General features: G+C 38.4%; 2 protein-coding genes across 2 annotated transcripts in view; one reads left to right on the forward strand and one right to left on the reverse strand.

Annotated features, from left to right (window-relative positions):
* RPF1 (ribosome production factor 1 homolog) overlaps window positions 1–12,302 on the forward strand; it is a 21,399-nt gene extending 9,097 nt beyond the window's left edge. Inside the window, exons 4-9 of the mRNA XM_034653794.1 lie at window positions 2,603–2,698; window positions 3,479–3,632; window positions 10,411–10,493; window positions 10,905–11,086; window positions 11,283–11,409; window positions 12,062–12,302. Coding sequence (XP_034509685.1) covers window positions 2,603–2,698; window positions 3,479–3,632; window positions 10,411–10,493; window positions 10,905–11,086; window positions 11,283–11,409; window positions 12,062–12,103 — 684 coding nt within the window. The 3' untranslated portion in view covers window positions 12,104–12,302. The remainder of the gene's footprint in view (window positions 1–2,602; window positions 2,699–3,478; window positions 3,633–10,410; window positions 10,494–10,904; window positions 11,087–11,282; window positions 11,410–12,061) is intronic.
* An 804-nt stretch (window positions 12,303–13,106) lies between these two features.
* Window positions 13,107–21,092, reverse strand: GNG5 (G protein subunit gamma 5). Its single transcript, XM_019793922.2, has 3 exons — window positions 20,895–21,092; window positions 16,881–17,025; window positions 13,107–13,330 (listed from the first exon to the last, which is right to left on the reverse strand). The coding sequence occupies exons 1-2, from the start codon at window positions 20,973–20,975 to the stop codon at window positions 16,900–16,902; spliced, it is 207 nt and encodes a 68-aa protein (XP_019649481.1). The 5' UTR covers window positions 20,976–21,092; the 3' UTR covers window positions 13,107–13,330; window positions 16,881–16,899.
* Between the last annotated feature and the right edge of the window lie 56 nt (window positions 21,093–21,148).

Below are 21,148 nucleotides of genomic sequence, written 5' to 3' on the forward strand. Positions count from 1 at the left end.
ACCTTGAGGTGTTTAGGTTATTGTTCTTTTTATCCTATTTGGGGTTTATTGAGCTTGTAGCTGTATGTTAAAATTTTTCACCCATCATTTCTTCAAATACTTTTTTCTACCTTCTCTTTCCTTCAAATACTTCCTTTTTTTTTTTTTTTAAGATTATTTATTATTTATTTGAGAGAGAAAGAGAGAAGGAGCTGGGGGAGAGGGAGAAGCAGACTTCTTGCTGAGCAGGGCGCCTGGCATGGTCTGGATCCCAGCACTCTGGGATCATGACCTGAGCCTAAGGCAGACACATAACAGACTGAGCCACCCAGGCCCCCAGAGACTTCCTTTTCACACACTATTGAAATGGTTAACATTGTCCTACAGGTTTCTTCAGTTTTGCTCCTTTTTTAATGATTGTTTTCTCTGTTCTTCAGATTGAATTTGAAATTAGATTAATAAATATCCATTGATTCTTTGCCATCTTAGATCCACATTAAGCTCCTTTTTTCTCTTTATTTCTTGAAAATATTTATTATGGCTACTTTGAAATTTTCATTAAATTCAACATCTAGACCCACTGAGAGACAGTTTTTATTGGCTACTTTTTTCCTGATTATGGGTCATAGTAAATACCTAATTTTTTGGCTGAAGCTGGATATTTTAGACAACATATTACAGTAACTCTGGACTGTTTTATTTTGAGTTGATTTTTTTGTGCTAGTAACTTGCCTGGATTTAAACTGTGTAATGAATCTGTCTCCCCATTAGTAGCACTGTCAATGCTACATTTTGCTACGCAAAATGAACAAACCTTGTAGAATTTCTATTCTAAAAAAAAAGGAAAGGGAGTGAAGGGAAGGGAGGAAGGGAGGGGAGGAAGGAAGGAAGAAAGAAAGAAAAGGAAGAAAGCCCAGTTGAGGACAGCTGCCCAGGATATACAGTCTTGACAAAGAAGAGAGTACTCCGGAGAGGGAACATTTAATACAGGGTTATACATGTTTTTTGTTATATCGAGAGTTATAAATCATCATGACAAAGGACATTTCAGAAAACTACAAACTTTGATCTTACGCTTTTAGTACGTGTAAGGTTGCAGGCTTTGGAGGCAAGGGAACAGAACTTAGGGAGATTTTTTACTCATCTTTAGTTTTAAAATGTTCTTTTAGAAAGTTATTTGTTAACAAAGCAGGTATGCGGTGTGTGCTTGGGGCAGAAATAGAGCCCATGCTTTGAAGTTTGGTGAAGTCATTCTTTTTTTTTTTTTTTAAAGATTTTATGTATTTATTCGACAGAGATAGAGACAGCCAACAAGAGAGGGAACACAAGCAGGGGGAGTGGGAGAGGAAGAAGCGGGCTCATAGCAGAGGAGCCTGATGTGGGGCTCGATCGCATAACGCCGGGATCACGCCCTGAGCCAAAGGCAGTTGCTTAACCGCTGTGCCACCCAGGCGCCCCTGGTGAAGTCATTCTGACCTTGGTAAAAGTTTGGCTTCCTTGGGAGCCCAGGAGCAGGGCCCACAAACATTAAAAGTTGAATTCCCTTTATCAGCACTGTGTGTCTCTACTTGGTTTTTTTTTTATTTTTATTTTTAACCTGCCTCCCTAGAGATCACCCTGTGTTTGGGTGGCTTAATGGTAAGGCAGTGATTTGGGTGGAGATTGTGTTGAGATACCTTGAGCTTCTAAACTTCTATCAGCTGAGCCGGGTGTGGATTGAGGATGCATTCAAAGTTGAAGCCAGTTCTCAAGTCTCCCTGGCCTTTCATGTGAATTGGTTTTTTAGAATTCTCCCATGTGTAGTTCAGCTGCCAACCAGGGATTTGTGGAGATGACCTGAGCCCCTCTGGCTCTTTCACTTCCTTAGTTCTTTACATTTCTGGCTGGTCCACACCTACCTTGAACTGGCCCCATATCCTTGGACTAGCAGATCAAGGGTTTTCAAAGCCACCTCTCCCCAATCCAGTCCACCACCCTTGGATTCAAGATTGCTGGTTCTTGCCTGCCATCAGACCTAAAGTTGATAAAGCTACTATTTTCACAGCCATGTTGATGGAAGAAATGAAATAGTAGAAAGCAAGATTCCTGATGTGCTTGCTCATAGCCCTAGCCATTTTTCAAGAATGGACATGGCTCAGGGTGCCTGAGTGGTTCATTTGGTTAAACACCCGACTCTTGATTTCAGCTCAGGTCATGATCTCGGGGTCGTGAGATTGAGTCCTGCATTGGGTTCTGCACTCAGCACAGTGTCTGCTTGAGACTGTCCCTCTTCCTCTGCTCCTCCCCCTGCTCTCTCACACATGCACACACATACACACACACACACTCTCTCTCTCTCTCTCAAATAAATAAATAAATAATCTTTAAAAGAATAAACACAGCTCAGTTTGTGTCTTGAAATTGTTTTCTGACAATTTTTTCCAGTTTTATACTTGTGTTCTAGAAATAGAAAATCACTCAACCTATTCATGTTGCCGTGTAAGTCCTTCTTGGCTTTCTTTAAATCCCCTATTAGCTAGGAAGGTAGTCAGTGTCATAGAATCCTGCTGGAGCTACGTTTAAAATTTTAGCCTAGTAGAGTATTTGTTTGATATAAAATTACATTTTTTTTTCCTGTTCACAGGTTGCTTATGACGAAGCTACAGATGAATTTGCTTCTTACTTCAACAGACAAACTTCTCCCAAGATTCTCATCACGACGTCAGATAGACCTCATGGGGTAAACATATCAATCAGTATAGTTATTGAATCCTTTTTTTTTTTAAGATTTTATTTATTTATTCGACAGACAGCCAGCGAGAGAGGGAGCACAAGCTGGGGGAGTGGGAGAGGAAGAAGCAGGCTTCCAGCAGAGGAGCCTGATGTGGGGCTCGATCCCAGAACGCTGGGATCACGCCCTGAGCCGAAGGCAGACGCTTAATGACTGAGCCACCCAGGCGCCCCTAGTTATTGAATTCTTAATTTTCTTACATTATTTAAGACTATTTAAAAGAACTCCTTTCAGAAGATCTGAGTTAAATTATCAGTAATTGCCATAGATAATACCTATGAATAAGCTAAATAAAATTAATACTGTGATGTGATATAGGTTCTCTAAGCATGATCTTCAGGATAGAGTTTATCAGCCTCAGCACTATTAGCATTCTGGCCTGCATAGTTTTTTATTATGGGAGTGGTCCTGTTCATTTTAGGGTGTTTAGCAGCATGCCTGGCCTCTATCCACTAGACACCACTACCAGCCATCCTCACCAATACCACCAGTTATAACCATTTTTGCCAAATGTTCTCCAGTGGGGCATAATCACCCCCAGTTGGGAACCACTGCTTTAGGATGGTTAGCCTTTGATAAAGGATTGAATACGGTTCAGATTTCATTCTTTCCCTACCCTTGCCCTTTAGTAATAACACTTATATTAATCATTACTTCTTTCCTTATGGTTACTACGTAAGACTTTTATTCCTTTTCACCTTCGAAGATTTCTGTTACTTTGTTTTGCAGAGAACAGTACGACTCTGTGAACAGCTCTCCACAGTTATACCAAATTCACATGTTTATTACAGAAGAGGACTGGCTCTGAAAAAAATTATTCCACAGTGTACTTCAAGAGATTTCACAGACTTGATCGTTATTAATGAAGATCGTAAAACACCAAGTATCCTTTCTTTATTAAAGAAGTTTTCCTGTCTCACCTTCACCCCCTTTTAAAATATTTTTGAAAGAATAAGGAAATGTTTTCTGTAACTTTAAGAACATAATTTTTTAAGCTAGAAAATTATGTGTCTATCCAAGATTCTATGAAATAATTTTATCTTTTCATTTAAGAAATATTCATTAAGTAAATGCTACAGGCAAGACATTACTTTAATCCTTAGTAAAAGATGCAGAGATAAAAAAAGAGCTTCAGAGAGTTCATAATCTAGTAGGAGAAAATAGATAAGGAAACTAACAAAAATGTAGAGTGGATAGTACAACGAAAGAGAGAAATACAAGATATAGTGCACACTCTGGTAAAATGTGCACTGGGGATATGAGGGAGGAAGGACTATAAGGAAAAGATGCTTAAGCTCAGTCAAGGTGAATATGGGTGAATGAGGTGAATAAGATGGAAGAGTGCCCAGTGCAGATACACTATTTGTAAAGGCAGAGGCATGATGGAGCTGACCCAGTTGGGGATCTGCAAGTAGTTTGATGTGGCTAGATTTTATGTTACCAGGGGTGGTATCATAGGGTTAAATTTTTGAGGTAGATATTTGAGCCCATATTATGTGTTTGCCATTGTTTCAGATGCCAAGAATACGCTATCCTTTTTCTATGAGTCTCAGATCTGAGGTGACTGTGTCACATGAACCCCAGGTATTTTTTCCCGTTTGGAGATGAGAGAGCACGTAAAGATACCTAGATTTGTTTTTGTGGTGCTATTGTTTTACTTATTTATTGAATGGTGCCTGTGAGCTCATTAATGTAATTTAATTTTTTAAAGATTTATTTACTTTTAGAGAGAGCGTGCATGAAGCTAGGGGAGGAGCAGAGGGAAAGAGTGAATCCTTAAGCAGAGCCCTGCTGAGTGCAGAGCCCGCCCCGTCCCGCAGGGCTCCATCCCAGGATCCTGAGATCATGACCTGAGCCAAGTTAAGAGTTGGCAGGTTAACTGACTGAATCACCCAGGCTCCCCTATGAGCTCATTAATTTTGAAGATGATCATGTGAATGGGTCAAATTATTAAAATTATTAAGGATTCATAAAAAATAGGGACAAGGACTTTCCTGCTGCCAGAATAACTTTTTTTTTTTAATCAGTGAGCACCTTTTTTTGTTGTTTTTTTTTTTAAATAGATTAAAAGCTGTGTTTTAAAAACCTAAATAACTTTTAGGGCCTTATTATTTTCAATATAAGTTAAAGACATTATCCACTTGTATGAGTTGCTTTCCAAAGACTAAAATAGAATAAAACTAGCTTTCTAATGTGATGTTTTGTTGGCCATACAATGATTTGGCTTGGATTGTGGGTTAATGTACCAAAATAACTAAAATCTCTTGAATACTTAACTATTCCAGAAGAGATGTTTTTAATGTAGTTGCTGCTTTCTTAAAGCTATCTCCCAAAATAAAGTGGCAAGGTCTGTGTTCCCTTCTGTTTTTGTCAGTTAAAAAACTATTATCATTTTAAGGCTGCTAGCAGGCATTTGTCAATTCAGTAAACATTGTATCCTTGTTTTAGTTGAGGTATTTTATATAGGTATGTAAGTTTCACTTATACCATCTATTGCCTTTAGAAAGCTTATGTTCTCTTTTCCTTATAAAATTGTATTGTCTTTTTACCTAAAATATATTAATATTTTTCTGGTTACCATATTGGACACCTTGTAAAGTAAATTCGGATCATCAAGGTACCATCATTACACACATCAAATTTATATTAAGGAAATAACTAGACTAATTAACCCAAGTGTAAGATTATATTCCTATACACATAAATATATATATATGCACACACACATATGCATGTGTTGGGTATCCCATGATTTTAAGTTTTGAGTATAGAGTTACGCAGTTTTTGAAAGTCCTAATGAATAGAATTTTTGTAAGTATAATACTGCCTGGATGTTGATTTTTTTAAAGGTTTTATTTATTTATTTTAGAAAGACAGACAATAACAGAGGTAGCGAGAGAGCACAAGCAGGGAGGAGAGGGAGAAGCAGGCTCCCGCTGAGCCGGGAGCCCTATGTGGGGATCTATCCCAGGACCCTGGGATCATGACCTGAGACAAAGGCAGACGCTTAACCGACTGAGCCACCCACGCGCCCCCTGGATGTTGATTTTTGTAATTTCAAAGAAACTTCATTTTCTTTTCTAATTGATATGCAGTAATGCAGTTGATGGCAAAGTGTGTTGGTGGAAGAAGCTAGGAAAGCAGACCTCCTAAATTGCTTTTGTGTCCTCTTAACAGAGAATGGTCTTTTAAGACTAATAAGGACATTGTTAAGGGGCATTGGAAGTCCATCTTAGTTAAAAAGATTGTAGGATAAGGCGTAGAAACTCTGAATAAAGTCAGATATCCTGGCCTCAAAGAATATCTGTACAAACTTGTAAATGAGACTTTGCTACTCTGAGGAAGATCCAAGACAGGCAATGGAAGAAGGAGGGGAAAGAGGACTGCCGGTTAGTATTTGCCACGATCCAGAAAAAACATGTAGAATAATTAAAGGGAGGATAATTTGTAGGCACGTGATAGAAATGGTAGTGTGGGGGCGCCTGGGTGGCACAGCAGTTAAGCGTCTGCCTTCGGCTCAGGGCGTGATCCCGGCGTTATGGGATCGAGCCCCACGTCAGGCTCCTCTGCTGGGAGCCTGCTTCTTCCTCTCCCACTCCCCTGCTTGTGTTCCCTCTCTCACTGACTATCTCTATCTCTGTCAAATAAATCAATAAAATCTTTAAAAAAAAAAAAAAAAAAAAGAAATGGTAGTGTGATTCCTAGATGCTTAACATGGGCTTACAAATAAGTCATGATTCCTAATGATGACACTTGGAGAAAAGTTGAAAGAATTGAGGATATTCGGCCTGTGGGAAATTAGAATATGGGGGCACCACAAGATGGGAAGGGCTGCTGTAAAAGAGTCGTGCCAAATGGTGGAAATTTATGGAGATACAAACTTTTGATTTACTCTAGAAAAGAGCTTTGTCAGCTGTCTGAACTGTAGTCTGGTGGCTTTGGGTCAGGCAGATGTGATGTCAAATACAGACTTCATTACTTGCTGCTTTTGTAATTCTTGTCAAGTTTTTTAGCTACTCAGTTTTCCCATATTTTAAAGTAAGAAATAATACCTAAATCGTTAGGGTTCCTACAAAGATCACACACAGGTGTGATCCCACCCATCAAGATCTGCCACCTAGCTCTGAAATTTGGGCTAATCTGCCTAACCCTTCTCAAGCTTTTTTCCTTGTTACTGAAATAGGGATAATGACTCCTGTTCTTCATGGTTTATGTTAGGAATTAGCAATAACATAAGTAAAGCTTTTTATACAGTGTAGGTACTTAGGAACTGATAATTTTGGATTTCGTAGTTTTCTTTTGACAGAAACCACAGTTTAGTGGGAATGTTCTAGGAAGGATTCAGGTTTTGATTTAGGTTGGAAGAAATTACCTTTACCTTTCTTAGCACCCTGAGATTTCATGTTTTTCAGTATGCAAATGATCTAGAAATACTTTCGGCTATACCTCATAAAATTGAACCTGTCGTGAATTTTTGAGAAGTAGGAAAGAATCCAGATATTACTGATAATCTGCTATGTGGTAGGCACTAGTATTTATTAGAAACCCAAGAGTTAACAGATTATTTGGGAAGAAAGTCATTTACATGATTATAACTCAAATAAGTGACAGATGCTAAAGTTAAGTAACAGTGACAGTTGAGATTTAAAGCTTAATTTTAACTGTGTAAAAAGAGGTGTCATTTGAAGTGGGCCTCAATAGTACTGCCCTTCCTGGTCAAACTTGCCTCAATCCCAGCACGGTGAGCCCCTTCCCCAGAAGACCAGCACCATGTCTCCTGGCCAAAGAGTTCTACAAGGCTTCAGTTCTAGTGGAAGTAGTGTCAGTTCTCATTCAATGAACAGAGCACACCTAGTTAAAACTCACCACATTCTGGCCAAGGACCAAACATTGCCCACTGCAGGTAAGGAGAGCGTCTGCAGACAACTGGTCTAAAGGACAGAGCAGTTAAAACACAACAGTAGACCACACGCAGGACACACCAGAGACACTTCCTAAAGTACCAGGCCCTGGACCCTATAGGACCTCTACTTCCTAAAGCCATTACTCTTTGGAGTAGGAAACATAACTGGCTTTTCTAACACAAAAGAAGGCAGAGACTTTAACAAAATGCCAGATGGAGATATTTATCCCAAATGAAAGAACAAGATAATGTCACAGCCAGAGATCTAAGCAAAACAGATATAAGTAACATGTCTGCTGGAGAATTCAAAGCAACAATCAAGGATATTCACTGGACTTGAGAAAAGAATGGAATACTTCAGGGAGGCCCTTGCCATAGAGATAAAAGAGTTAAAGAGTCAGAAATGAAAAATGCAGTAATTGAGATGCAAACAGGCTAGATACAATGAACACAAGATTGGAAGAAGAGGAATGAATAAGTGATATAGAAGACAAAATAGCAGAAAATAAGCTGAACAAAAGAATTATGCAACATGAGAACAGATTTAGGGAATTCAGTGGCTCCATCCATAATAATACTCATAAAAGTGCCAGAAGAAGAGAGAAAACAGGGCAGAAAATTTGAGGAAATAGTAGTTGAAAACTTCCCTAATCTGGGGAAGGAAATAGACATCCACATCCAGGAGGCACAGATAACTCCCATCAAAATCAACAAAAGCAGGCCAACACCAAGGTGTACATTGTAATTAAATTTTCAAAATATAGTGATAAAAAAATCTTAAAAAGCAGTAAGACAAAAGAAGTCCCTAACTTACCAGGGAAGACCCATAAGGCGAGCTGCAGATTTCTCAACAAATTTGGCAAGCCAGAAGGCAGTGGCATGGTGTATTCAAAGTGCTGAATGGGAAGAATCTGCAGCCAAGAATGTTTTATCCAGCAAGGCTATCATTCAGAATAGAAGGAGAGAGAAAGAGTTTCCCCAACAGCAACTAAAGGAGTTTGTGACCACTAAACCGTTAGTCCTGCAAGAAATATTAAAGGGGACTCTTTCTGGAGAAAAATCTCCAGAAACAAGTAATAAAATGGCACTAAATTCGTATCTGTCAGTAATTACTCTGAATGTAAATGGACTAAAGGCTGCAATCAAAAGATACAGGGTTTCAGAATGGATAGAGAAACAAGACCCATCTCTGTGCTGCCTACAAGAGACCCATTTTAGACCAAAAAACACCTGCAGATTGAAAGTGAGGGGATGGAGAAACATTTATCAAGTGAATGGATGTCAAAAAAAAAAAAAAAAAGCCAGAATGGCAATGCTTATTATCAGACTTATAAACTAGACTTTAAATCAAAGACTGCAGAAGAGCACTGTATCATAATAAAGGGGACAGTCAAAAAAGAAGAGCTAATAATTGTAAATATGCACTCAACATGGGAGCTCCCGAATATATAGAACAATAACAAACATAAAGGAATTCATTGAAGTGGGCCTTAATAGAGGAGTTAAATATTGCAAGTATTTGAAATATGAACAGCTGTCAAGACTCAAGGTGTATCTAGTTTGTTTTTCACTTAGCATGAAAAACCGTGGTACAAATAAAATGACATTTGCGTCCCATACCTTATTACATATAAACTAGATTTACAGTCTGTTAGAAAATGTACTTGGAATGGAATGGTGAGAGAGGTCAAACCCAACTAGGATACTTTTTTAATGTAGGTGGAAAATCTGAAGGACTCAACTAAGAGAATAGCAGTAAGGGTAAAGAGGAGGCTATGGAAGTGAATTTATGAGGGTAATAGTAGTAAATAGGATTTGGTAAGGAAGGGAAGGAGAAAATTGAAGATTACCCACGGGCTAATGGGAGAATGTTGATGCCTTTATAAAAAGATGGCAAGATCTGTTTTGTAAAACTGACTGCAGATAATTTGGAATAGTCTGATTCTGACCTCCTTTTAAGGTTCAGTATTTGGAAGAATCAAGTTGTGTCACAAAGACTTGAGGAATGTTGTATAGGTAGCTGCATTCCAGACTTCCAAAGCCCTGGGGCTGCTAACCCTGCCAATTGTAGGTATACTTCATTTATAGTTTAGTGTGTCTGGCAGAAGTCTGTGGTAGACAATCCGTAAATGGTTATTAATTAGTTGATTTTAATTTGTGGCACAGTAATCCCAAGAATAAGAGGTTGTCTTTTGAGAGACACTAATAACTTCGATTTCAAGAAGAGAGTTTAGGAGTCTCTAGTCTTATGAGATAGTATTCAAAGCTGACAGCATATACTAACCCTACAAATGTATAAAAAATATACATAGAAATGTGTGTATATGTTTATGAAAGTGCATTTTTAGGGTTATAAGGCCCCTGGAATATGGAAGTAAACTTTTTTGTTGCAATGCTAAAATTATGCTAGAATCCCATCTTACCATTCCCATTAGGGTAGTGGACCTAAGCTCTTTTTGCCTAGTTTAGTTGAATACCCAGCATACCCTCTTGAGGATGATAAGTCATTTATCATATTGTGAAGAGAAAAAGTGGGACTACTATAGATTAATCTGGTTTTTTTTGAAATATTTGGGTTGACTTATGGGTCTTTAGTTTTGAGTATGGTAAGAAACTTTGTTAACCCAGAAGCATACATGCACCTACCTCTTCACCTAGCTATAAATTTTAGGAGCCTTTGGACATACAGAGGACCAGTTATTTGTACAATTTAAGATTTAAATTACAGAGTTCAGTGTGTTCTTAGCTTTACGAACAGATGGATTAATTCTAAGTCACTTGCCAAATGGCCCAACTGCTCATTTTAAAATGAGCAGTGTTCGTTTGCGTAAAGAAATTAAGGTAAGTTTTATTCGTTCCTTGATTGGCATTGGTCTCCTTGCAGTATATCCTTAGTAAGCTCTGTAACTTACAGATCAAATTGCTTTTATAATAGCATTTGTCCTTCTGCTTAAAGCAAGTTCTATCTACTGGCAGTTTTCTTACGAGATTGTAATTGAGTTATGGCAGACAGGCAATAGCCTATGACTGTGAAACAGGATACTTTTCTAGTAGGACTTTTTGGTCCAGTCACTGCACGTTAAAATAATTTTAGATATATTTTATTTCATGGGATTGGTAAGTCATCTGTGGTAGTTTGTCATTAAGAAAGATACCTTTAAAATTTTCATCATGTAAGTTCTGAAACTTGAATTCGCAATATCAGGATATAGATTGAATTCCTTATTGTGATTTTTTTCATCATTTTTCCAGAGAAGAGGCAAGGACCCTACAGAACACATACCTGAAATAATCTTGAATAACTTTACAACAAGGCTGGGTCATTCTGTTGGACGTATGTTTGCATCTCTCTTTCCCCATAATCCTCAGTTTATTGGGAGACAAGTTGCCACATTCCATAATCAACGGGACTATATCTTCTTCAGATTTCATAGGTGAGGAAGGTACTTTAACTCCTTAGATTTTGACTTAAATCATGAAATACATTTTCAACGTAAACATGTTTTCTAATGTATTGTCACAAGTATCATAGATGAGAAATAAATTATCTTTTGAATTCTATCGCATTAAAGAAATTACATTTGATATTCAGACTGTGTTTTCCCTTAATTCTTCCATTTATCTTTGAAGGTACATATTCAGGAGTGAAAAGAAAGTGGGAATTCAGGAACTTGGACCACGTTTTACCTTAAAATTAAGATCTCTTCAGAAAGGAACCTTTGATTCTAAATATGGAGAATATGAATGGGTCCATAAGGTATGTGCCTTATTTCAAAAGCCATTTAGATCATTTTAAAAGAATAGAATGAGAAGGAAGTCATGTACTTTTATGCTTTGAGTACTTGTATCTCAAGTTAGGCTTCTGACCTCCATAAGCTTGAAGAACCAATTTCTGATAGGGTATTTTGGACTGGTGATGAACCCTGGTTCATCTGAATTATCCTAAAGATCAGTGGTCCTCAAAGTGGACCAGCAGCACCTCCTAGGAACCTGTTAGGAAGGCACACTGTTGGGCTACAGACCTACCAAATCAGCAACCCTACGTTGCCCAGCACTTAGTTTATAAGTGGGGCCCAGCACTCTGTTTATAAGCCAATGTTATGACTCCGCTGTATGTTTGAAAACTATTGCTATAGAGGTTTTGTACAAGTTTGGAGATCATTTTAAATCAAAAATAAAAACTTCACTATTTTAAAACCCGTCTCTTTTCTAGTAAGCAATAGCTCACTTAGGTATGATTTTTACTTCAAAATTATATATATATATTATACACATACGTATGAGAACAGTAACTTTTAATACCTTTATTAGGCCTAGACTATTCAGTCTCTGAAATGGACCCAGAAGTTTTTTTTTTTAGCATTGTTATCTATAAATTGTTTACTTTTTTTTTTTCTTCTAATTTTCAGCCCCGGGAAATGGATACAAGTAGAAGAAAATTCCATTTATAAAATATTGAAGGAGTAGTTATTCAGTTGTGCTTAAACAGGACTATCTTGGATTTATGACAGAAGACCCTTTTCAAAATGTCATTTACTGGTTTCATAAACCTTTTTATGTCTGCACAAAATATCAAGTGCCATGAATTACCATTCACTGTCTATGTAGCAAATACCAATAAAAGTCATTTTGGTGAATTTAGAAGTTGCAGTTTAAGTTTCCTAAAAATTCTTTTATTTATAGTTAATTTTAAGTTGGAATCAAGATTCAAACTAACTTTCCCATTTGTACTTTCACGGGACATGTGGTCTAGAGAGAAAATACAGTCCTTGGCAGACACTAACCCAGTGGTTTTCTACCAGACTAATCTTGATCTGGCACATAACTTTAATTCTGTTTCCTGCATGAATATATACTGGGAGGCCAGGTTCCTGGGATGTTTAATATTTCTTAAGCCTTTCAGAATGGTAAAAATTTTAAAGCAAAGTGGTTTACCAAGGACTTAACAGTTGCAAATTACTGAAGCTAAACTTTGGTTCCTTTTTTTCTTGGTACTTTGTACCTCATTACATTGTACTATTGTATTCCACTCAAGAAATGTTTAAAACTCTGAAGTTTTTCTTAACATCTTCTAATGGAATTCATATTCCAGTCTTTACTGTCCTTATTAGGAGAGCAATCTGTTAAGAACTAATTAACTTTTAGGTGTAATGGTAATTCCCTACACAAAAGTTTATTAAAAATATTTATTAAAACAAAGTTAATGCTGCAAATAACTCATGAGTAGGAACTAGTATTAGCAGCTTCCTCATGACCTGGAAAGGATAAAAAAGTCTGCAACTTACCTTTAATTCCCTAGTCTTTCAAATAATGTATGGCATAAAATTATGTGAGATGAGTTGGTAGGAAAAAACACTAAAACTTAACCCCTTCTTAATGACAATGGGAAATTGTCATTTATCTTAAGTATTCAAAATAAATTAATACATAGTCTATTTAATACCAGTAATCAAAAAACTTATACACTAAGTATTTTATTATATGCTGCTGCCAGTGTATATAAAATAATTACCCTTGTGAAACAGAAATTTATGAAAATTCAGAGAGGTAGATGTTAAGGACTGACAAAAGTAGAAGTTTATATAGTATGGCACGTGTTATAGGGATAAGCTTTTGTACAGGCTTCAAATTTAGTTCTTTGAATATTCACTGGTTCACGAAAAGTGGTATAGAAGACCCTGAAATGGAAAAGAAAAGAGTGAATCAGGGTAAAGTACCAAAGCACAAAAGTTTTTTCTGCAAAGTAATACATCTTCTATTACTTTAAGGGCATTCATTTGCATGTCAGCTTATAAAGTGCTTTCAATTAAACTAAGCCTGTTTTATTTTTTTAAAAAATTTATTTATTTGAGAGAGCGAGCACTGGCATGTGTGCAAGTTGGGGGTGGAACGTGGGAGAGAATATCCAAGCAGACACCGACTTGGGGCTTGATCTCAGGACCCATGAGATCAGGACAACTGAGCCACCCAGGTGCCCCAAACTAAGGCTGTTTTTTTTTAAAAGCAGACATATCGCAGGGTTTCTGGGGGAAAAATTGAGAAACAGGAGAGCTCTGGGGTATATAAAATGTAGCTTCCTCTTAATTTTCACAACCACTCTGAAGTACCACTTCTGGTTTATAAACAACAGACTTAAAGATTAACTTGCCAAGATCACTCCCAAAGATACTCTATGTCCTAATAAAAAAAAAGTTAATATGGGGGTGCCTGGGTAGCACAGTCGTTAAGCGTCTGCCTTCGGCTCAGGGCGTGATCCCGGCGTTCCAGGATCGAGTCCTACATCGGGCTCCTCCGCTGGGAGCCTGCTTCTTCCTCTCCCACTCCCCCTGCTGTGTTCCCTCTCACTGGCTGTCTCTCTGTCACATAAATAAATCTTAAAAAAAAAATTAATATAAAAATCTCTTAAATTCAGAAAAATCTGAACATCCCTAGAAAGTGGGCAGTTAGCATTGATGAGAACAGTTTGGCTCTATCTACTAAGGTAGAAGATGCAATCCCACTTCTACTTACTTAGATAAACCTATACATAAACATGTACATGGATATTGACTGTAGTGCTGTTTTAACAGCAAAGAACTAGAAATAGCCTAAATGTAACTCAATAGGGGAATAGATAAATAAACCAGGGTTTACACATACTGTTGAATACTATACAGCAGTTAAAACAATTTACATGGATCAACACAAATCTCAAAAATAATACAGTAGTGATTCCTTAAAAAACAGAGTAAGTTATCCATATTGAAAGGTATAAAAAGTGTATCTTTTTAAAATTTCTTTTTGATACATGGTTCTCTATACTTCTGTGAAAATTTCTGGTATTCTATAACAAAAATGTTCACGAAGCTTAAAATCAGTGGTGAAACAACAAAATGTCTAACCTCAATTAACATCTGAGTCAGTGCAAATTTGAAAAACTGAATAGGCAGAAAATAGGAATAGGCTGAGGGCTGTTTAGCAAAAGCTCAACAAAAAAGCATTCTCAGGGGCGTGCCTGGGCAGCTCAGTTGTTAAAAGCATCTGCCTTAGGCTCAGGGCGTGGTCCCAGTGTAGGGGGACCAAGCCCCGCATGGGGCTCCCTGCTCCACTGGGAGCCTGCTTCTCCCTCTCCCACTCCCCCTGCTTGTGTTCCCTCTCTTGCTGTCTCTGTCAAATAAATAAACAGAATCTTTAAAAAAAAAAAAAAAAAAAAGCATTCTCAAGGTCCAGGTGGAAGTTTGCTCCTAGTTATCAAGTGCTATTAAATTTTAAATGTCATTCCTTATTGAATAATTTTACTTTTCATTTATTTTTTTTTTAAAGATTTTATTTGAGAGCGAGCAAGAGAAAGCTTAAGCCGGGGGAGGAGAGTAGAGGGAGAGGGACAAACAGACTCTGCCCAACGCAGGGCTTGTTCCCACAAGCCTGAGCTCCTGACCTGAGCTGAAATCAAGAGTCAGAAGCTTCCAACTGAGCCACCCAGACACCCCTAATTTTACTTTTAGAAATTTATCTTAAAGAAACAGGTAAACTATAAACAGAAGTATAGCTTCAGGCTTGGAAACCTCAATATTTAATGATAATTTTAAGTTACAATACAACCATTAAAAATGTCGTTTACAAAGAATATTTAATGAAATAAAATTCAAGTGTTTTGTTTTTTAAGCAGAATAAAAACTACATTATGATCCTCATTCTGTAAACCAGCCCATAAATATTTCTTCCTCTTAAAAGGAAATCTAATCTATTAACAGTGATTGTTTCTAGGTGTGCTGATCATGGTAATTTCTATTTTTCTTGTACTCTATTGCTAAATTATCTATGCTGTCTTAATTTAAATTATAAAAACTATATTTTTAAAAGATGTGAAAATAAAGACTGAAATTAGATTCTTTGCATCCAGGCAATTTCACTGTGGGCCACCAAGGACCACCAGTATCAACATAACCTGGGAGTCTGTAAGAAATGCTTCACCCCTAGAATTCAGATATACTGAGAATTTGCATCTGAACAAGGTGATTTGTAGATACATTGAAGCTTGAGAAGAAATGCTTTTACATCCAAATGTCCTTTTCCTGGACAAATGTGTTTCAAAGCATATCTACAAACTTGTTTTATTATACTGCCAGGATTAGTAGCAATTATTTTACTTTGAAATCCGGGTTCTTATCCTAGCTATATTTATAACTTTGAGCAAGTCATTTAAACACCTATCTGTAGACTCTTGTGAAATGAAACTGTTAACAACCAGATAAGAAGCCAGGCTTCTTAACAGTATTTCATATCAAAGGAAAATAAACCACTTTATACAACAGGAACAGAAGTTAAAAAAGAATCTCTAATAAGCCATAAAAATATGAAATTTCCAATAACTGCCATGAAGAATTAATACTGCTACAGGCAAAGAACTATCAACTACTCAAAATGAACATGTTAAGCTGTTAAAAAGAATTACTTCCTCATGGAAAACCTGTTACTCAAAGATGGTTTCTGGTGTTTCAAAATCTTAACCAATTTAACCATTTTATTTACTGGAAACATGCTGACTTCCTGGATACTACCAAATCTACAAAGCTTAATGAGGAAGGGCACAACTATGTAACATGGTATTTTAGGAAGCAGCTTCCTGAACTCTGAGGAGTTAGAATGTTTGTAAAGGGTGTGTGCCACAATTTTTTTTTTTTTTTAAAGCACTATTAGTTTAAGGTTGCTTCTCATAGGTCAGTACTAGTGAGTAAACCCTCTGACTAAAGTACCGTGTATTTATAAAAGGTAGCACCCTTGGATTACGTTTTAAATTCTCCACAGCATGTTTTCTGGTCACATCTCTCTTGGATCAACATTATACATTTTTGCATACATTGACATTTGATCTGGAAGGTACAGATTAATATATAGACACATGCCTTAAACCAGCAAATTCTTTAGTTTCTTAATCTTCTGAAATCAAATCCACTGCCTGCCACCATGAACTCATACAGTTCATTTCTCTCTTGTTCTATCTTTACTGAAATAAAGCATAAAACCTGTTATTCCCCACTACAAATGTCGACACCATGTCAATTTAATTCAACAATCTCTTGATTTTCTCTTGCATTCCCAACTCCCAAATCTTTGCTATGCTGTGCTACAGCAGGATTCTATTAGAAAAATGACAACAGAATTAATCCAAAAACGGTAGTATTTAAAAGTCATCCCCATAAACACTGCAGATTTTTAAAAAACTATCTAAATATTAAGGAAACTTACCATCAAAAGATTCATTTTACTACAAAAAGGAACAGACTTTCTGGGGTCTGAAGGGATTCGTACTTGAAGATACACCAGTTAGCAGGGGGTCGTGTTGGGCATTCTGCAGACAGAATTGTTTCAAATCTGCAGCAGCCTGGGAAACCTGAATAAGACAAAAGGAGAGGGTAGTGGGAAGAGGTGAGAATGTTTTAATGAAGGTTTCCTCAAATCTTTGAAATACCTGCAAAAAACACTTTTTTTTTAAAGATTTTTAGCCACCCAGGTGCCCCTATAAACACCTAAGTCAAAGGAAGATAAACACCAACTGAAGGTCAACAGTCATACATATACTGAGCTCATACTCAAAACATATGTACAGAGGACTTGTTTATAGTATGTTTTCTTTTGCTTGCTTATTAAAAGCATCAAATGATTCAGTACATCTGCAAAATAAAACCTATCTTGCTAGTTTATTAATAAACTTCAGAGGTATTCCACCTTCAGGGTACTCAACATTTTTTTTATTAAAAGCAGTACACTTGATAGAAAAGGCGTTAAAATTCTAGCCAACTATTACGTTGTCTTGAAAACATTATTATTGGAAAATGCTACTGTGAATGAACATTATGTTCTAAATCTGAACCATTCAGTTCATTGTTTTGGTATTATGTACCATCTGCTGTTTAAGAATAAGAAACTGGACAGTGACAGCTTTCTGCTTAGTATCATGCAACTGAAAGGCTGATAGCAAACTTCGAATTATTTTAATAACTTCACTGAGCAGCCTGCCTTTAAAAAGCAGTGTATTTGCTTAAGTGTGATTTTAACAATTTTCATATATATATGCAATGCCACTCAAACAGGACTTAAGGAATTAAGTATCACTTAAATGTCTACTATTTGTATATATTCTGATAAGGTGATGGAGGATACCAAAATAAAGAACCGAATGGTTCAGATGTATAACATGAATAACTAAAAGATGCCCCAAATGAATACAATATCCTCAGTCTTGAGGCTTGGAAGATGGAAAAAATAATCATTTATTTTCAGTTTCAACTATCCCCAAAGAGAGTGAGAGCAGGTGTCCAGTCCAGCTGGGCGTTTGCCTTTGAAAGGGAGGGCATCACAAATACTCTCGATAAGAAGAAATCCTGCAGATCGCTGCTGTAGCCCAGACATTTACCTGGTAAAAGGATACATAATCCTGAGATGAATCTCAAGTCTTGAAATCTATTTGTGTATTTGGCTTATACACCAGTCCAAAGTTAATAATGAGTTCCATGGGTTTACTTAGCAACTGTGTAAAGTAGTATGTAAATACCTGGTACCAAGTGCTACAAAAAACGGCCACCCTGTTTACCCACCAAAAGAAGTACATCTTCTTTAAAATGGGGGGTACACAAGGTATCATTTTGCACAATCTTAAAACTTGGTTTCATTCACATTAACGGTAAGGATAAAGTATCTATTAACTTTCTGCTAAAAGTGGGGCAGGCTCCAAATTAATTCCCTTTCACAAACTTCTCAAGTACTGGGATGTGCCAAATATACTCTAGGCACTGAGAATACCTAAGAACAGCCAGGTCTTTGTTATGGAAGTGACAGTTCAGGGGAAAATACAGACAAGGAGCTCTTTGGAAAAGAGAGTGGTTAGATTGTGCCTTAAGGAAAGGTGTCACTGGGGAGGTGACATTTAAACTGAGATCTCAATGACAGAACCAGTCGGGTAAATATCAGTGAGAAACCAGTCAGAATTCCAAGCAGTGGGGAGAACTAAGACAAAGGCTCTAAAACTCAAACAAGATACCAGCCCCTAAAGCATTGTAATAATCACCATCCAGGAGGTTAAAACCCTAGAATCCTGGCATAATAATTAGTGCCCTCTTTCACTCTCAAAAGTGTCCTAGGTTGGCAATACAATGTATGGTCACCCTACATATGGTAGAGTTTGTCAAGCATTTGTGAAAATTTCTATCGACTGTACTCAAGCAAAGGTTTAACAGTAAATTTGTGCTAATTTAAAAATAAAATATCACCGGGGCTCCTGGGTGGCACAGCGGTTAAGCGTCTGCCTTCAGCTCAGGGCGTGATCCTGGCCTTATGGGATCGAGTCCCACATCGGGCTCCTCTGCTATGAGCCTGCTTCTTCCTCTCCCACTCCCCCTGCTTGTGTTCCCTCTCTCGCTGGCTGTCTCTATCTCTGTCGAATAAATAAATAAAATCTTAAAAAAATAAAAAAATAAAAAATAAATAAAAATAAAATATCACCAAAAAAAGCATCTAGCAGAGTCATGAATAAAACAGGCACACAAAATAAAATCGAACTAACCACATTTTACAACAGATTTAAAGAAAAGCTCATTTAAAGTCCTAAGGTGGGATGCTCTCCCTTCCTTGCTATGGCTTCTATCTAGCAGGAGATGAAATGAGAATTCTAAAATCAAATCACCTATGGTGGCTTTAAAGGCTCTGACCAGAAGCCCCCTGAAAAACTGAAGTATCAGGAGCAGGCATCACTCTGGAGAGTTACTGGAGTAGCTGGGGTTTTCGTGATAAAACCCTCAGAGTACTTTATAGTCTGAGGACTTCCATCTCATTTTGTTTTGAGATGAGGACTAAGTATCCCTACTGAAGACTTACTGCTTTCAACCAGACTTTTTTTTTTTTTTTTTGCGCCCCTACCCCCCCCTTTTTTTCCTGAGCCACTCCACTTATGGTAAAGGCACACCTGAATAATAATGTGATGGTTGGTTAAGAAACATGATTTCAAATTTCAGAGTTAAATCCAGCCAAGACTGACCATAAACCACTGGGATCTGGATATGAGAGAAATGGATTCCAAACAGCAATGGAGTCTACAGCACTTAAGGCCAGGAAGAGAGGGGAATCCCACACCAAAAGTGATGGGAATTTCCCTTCCATCCTGAGGTGACCACAACTGAGTAAGCTAGGTCCCTGACATTTCTATTTAAGGAATAGGTAAATGGGAGACTATCTTACTCCACAAAACATTTCAGGGAGAAGTAAAGACTAGCCTGATGGGTACACAAGTCATCTTGGAAACGGGCTGTTTCTTTCAACAGAGTGCAGGATTTATATTGTTTCTTTTTTTAATTACAAAAAGAGTTTCACTTGCAAGCTGACCTGCGCCAGAAAGAAGCCAATCCATTTAGGATTTTAAAAATCAGGAGAAACTTGGAATAGCATGTGAATGTCAGGTTATCCTACCAACACACACACAAAGTTTTTTCCCCCAAAGTAAATACCCAAGGTCAATGTTAACCAGACGGCAAAACAAATAAGATTGGTCCATCCTGATCACTAAGATACGCAGACCAGTAGACAGATATTCCCAAGATCAGATCACAGCAAACTGTGCCAAATAGGTATGAAATGCAGGCTTTGTACGAGGTTGTACAGGGCACCAGTGGTAACTGTAGACACTGGGGACGTTTTGAAAACAAACATCATTCTTTAACCTAAAGTTTGCGTTTGCAAAGATTAGTTTTCAAGTATGTGTTCGGTGGATAAGAAGAGCTGGAGGTAACAATCTAGTACTAAAAGGAGTGGGTTTGGGAACGTTCTGACGTGGTTCTGCTCTGAATTAAAAGCCAGATAAAACTTTCCAGTGAAAAGAAAGGGTGGAGTCTGGTAAGCTGAGGACTGGAAGGGTGCGGACGGCGCGCGGAGGAGCAGCTGTTGCCCAAGCCAGCCACAGAGTCACTGCGGAGGGAGGGAGAGAGAAGGGCGACCGGAATGCGGAAAGCCGCTGTTCAGCCCCGGGACCAGCCGCCTTGGAAAGCCCTGGCCGCGGAAGGGCGCACTAACCGGCCCCCCAAGCCACAGCGCCAACCCGCGCCGCTACTTCTCTAAAGTTGGCCGCTCCCGGATCCTCGCCACCGAGCGCGCGCCCTCCCCAGGGGAAGCGGGAGCAGGACGCGAGTGCCGCCCGCCCCAGCCACCCCGGCCGCCGGATCCCTCCCTCCGCCTCCGCCATCCCCTTCCCCTCGGCCGCCCGCCCCCGCTCACCTTCACGCGGTTGAGCCCGGCTTCCAGCCGGAGCTGTTGAACGACTTTCTTCATAGCGGCGACGCTGGAGGAGCCAGACATGGCGCTCTCAAGAGCGGGGCAGATTCGTCCGTGCGTGGGTCCGTCGGTTCGCCGGTCCGCGGGGCCAGACGGTGGGGCAGCGCGGCGGGAGGCGGGGCTCGGAACTTTGTCTCTTAAGTTTCCGGTTCTTTGCCCAGCGGCTCCACCCGCGGCGCGCATGCGCGCTCCTCCTC

This window comes from Ailuropoda melanoleuca, chromosome 2 (assembly GCF_002007445.2).
Source record: "Ailuropoda melanoleuca isolate Jingjing chromosome 2, ASM200744v2, whole genome shotgun sequence".
Classification (NCBI taxonomy): domain Eukaryota; kingdom Metazoa; phylum Chordata; class Mammalia; order Carnivora; family Ursidae; genus Ailuropoda; species Ailuropoda melanoleuca.

What these genes read in the sequence shown, in the direction of transcription:
- GNG5 (XM_019793922.2), bottom strand. Translation starts at nt 20,975, where the DNA reads ATGTCTGGCTCCTCCAGCGTCGCCGCTATGAAGAAAGTCGTTCAACAG. An exon ending in CCGGGCTCAACCGCGTGAAG is followed by an intron (nt 17,026 to 20,894) that starts GTGAGCGGGGGC and finishes TGTCTTATTCAG; the next exon opens with GTTTCCCAGGCTGCTGCAGA.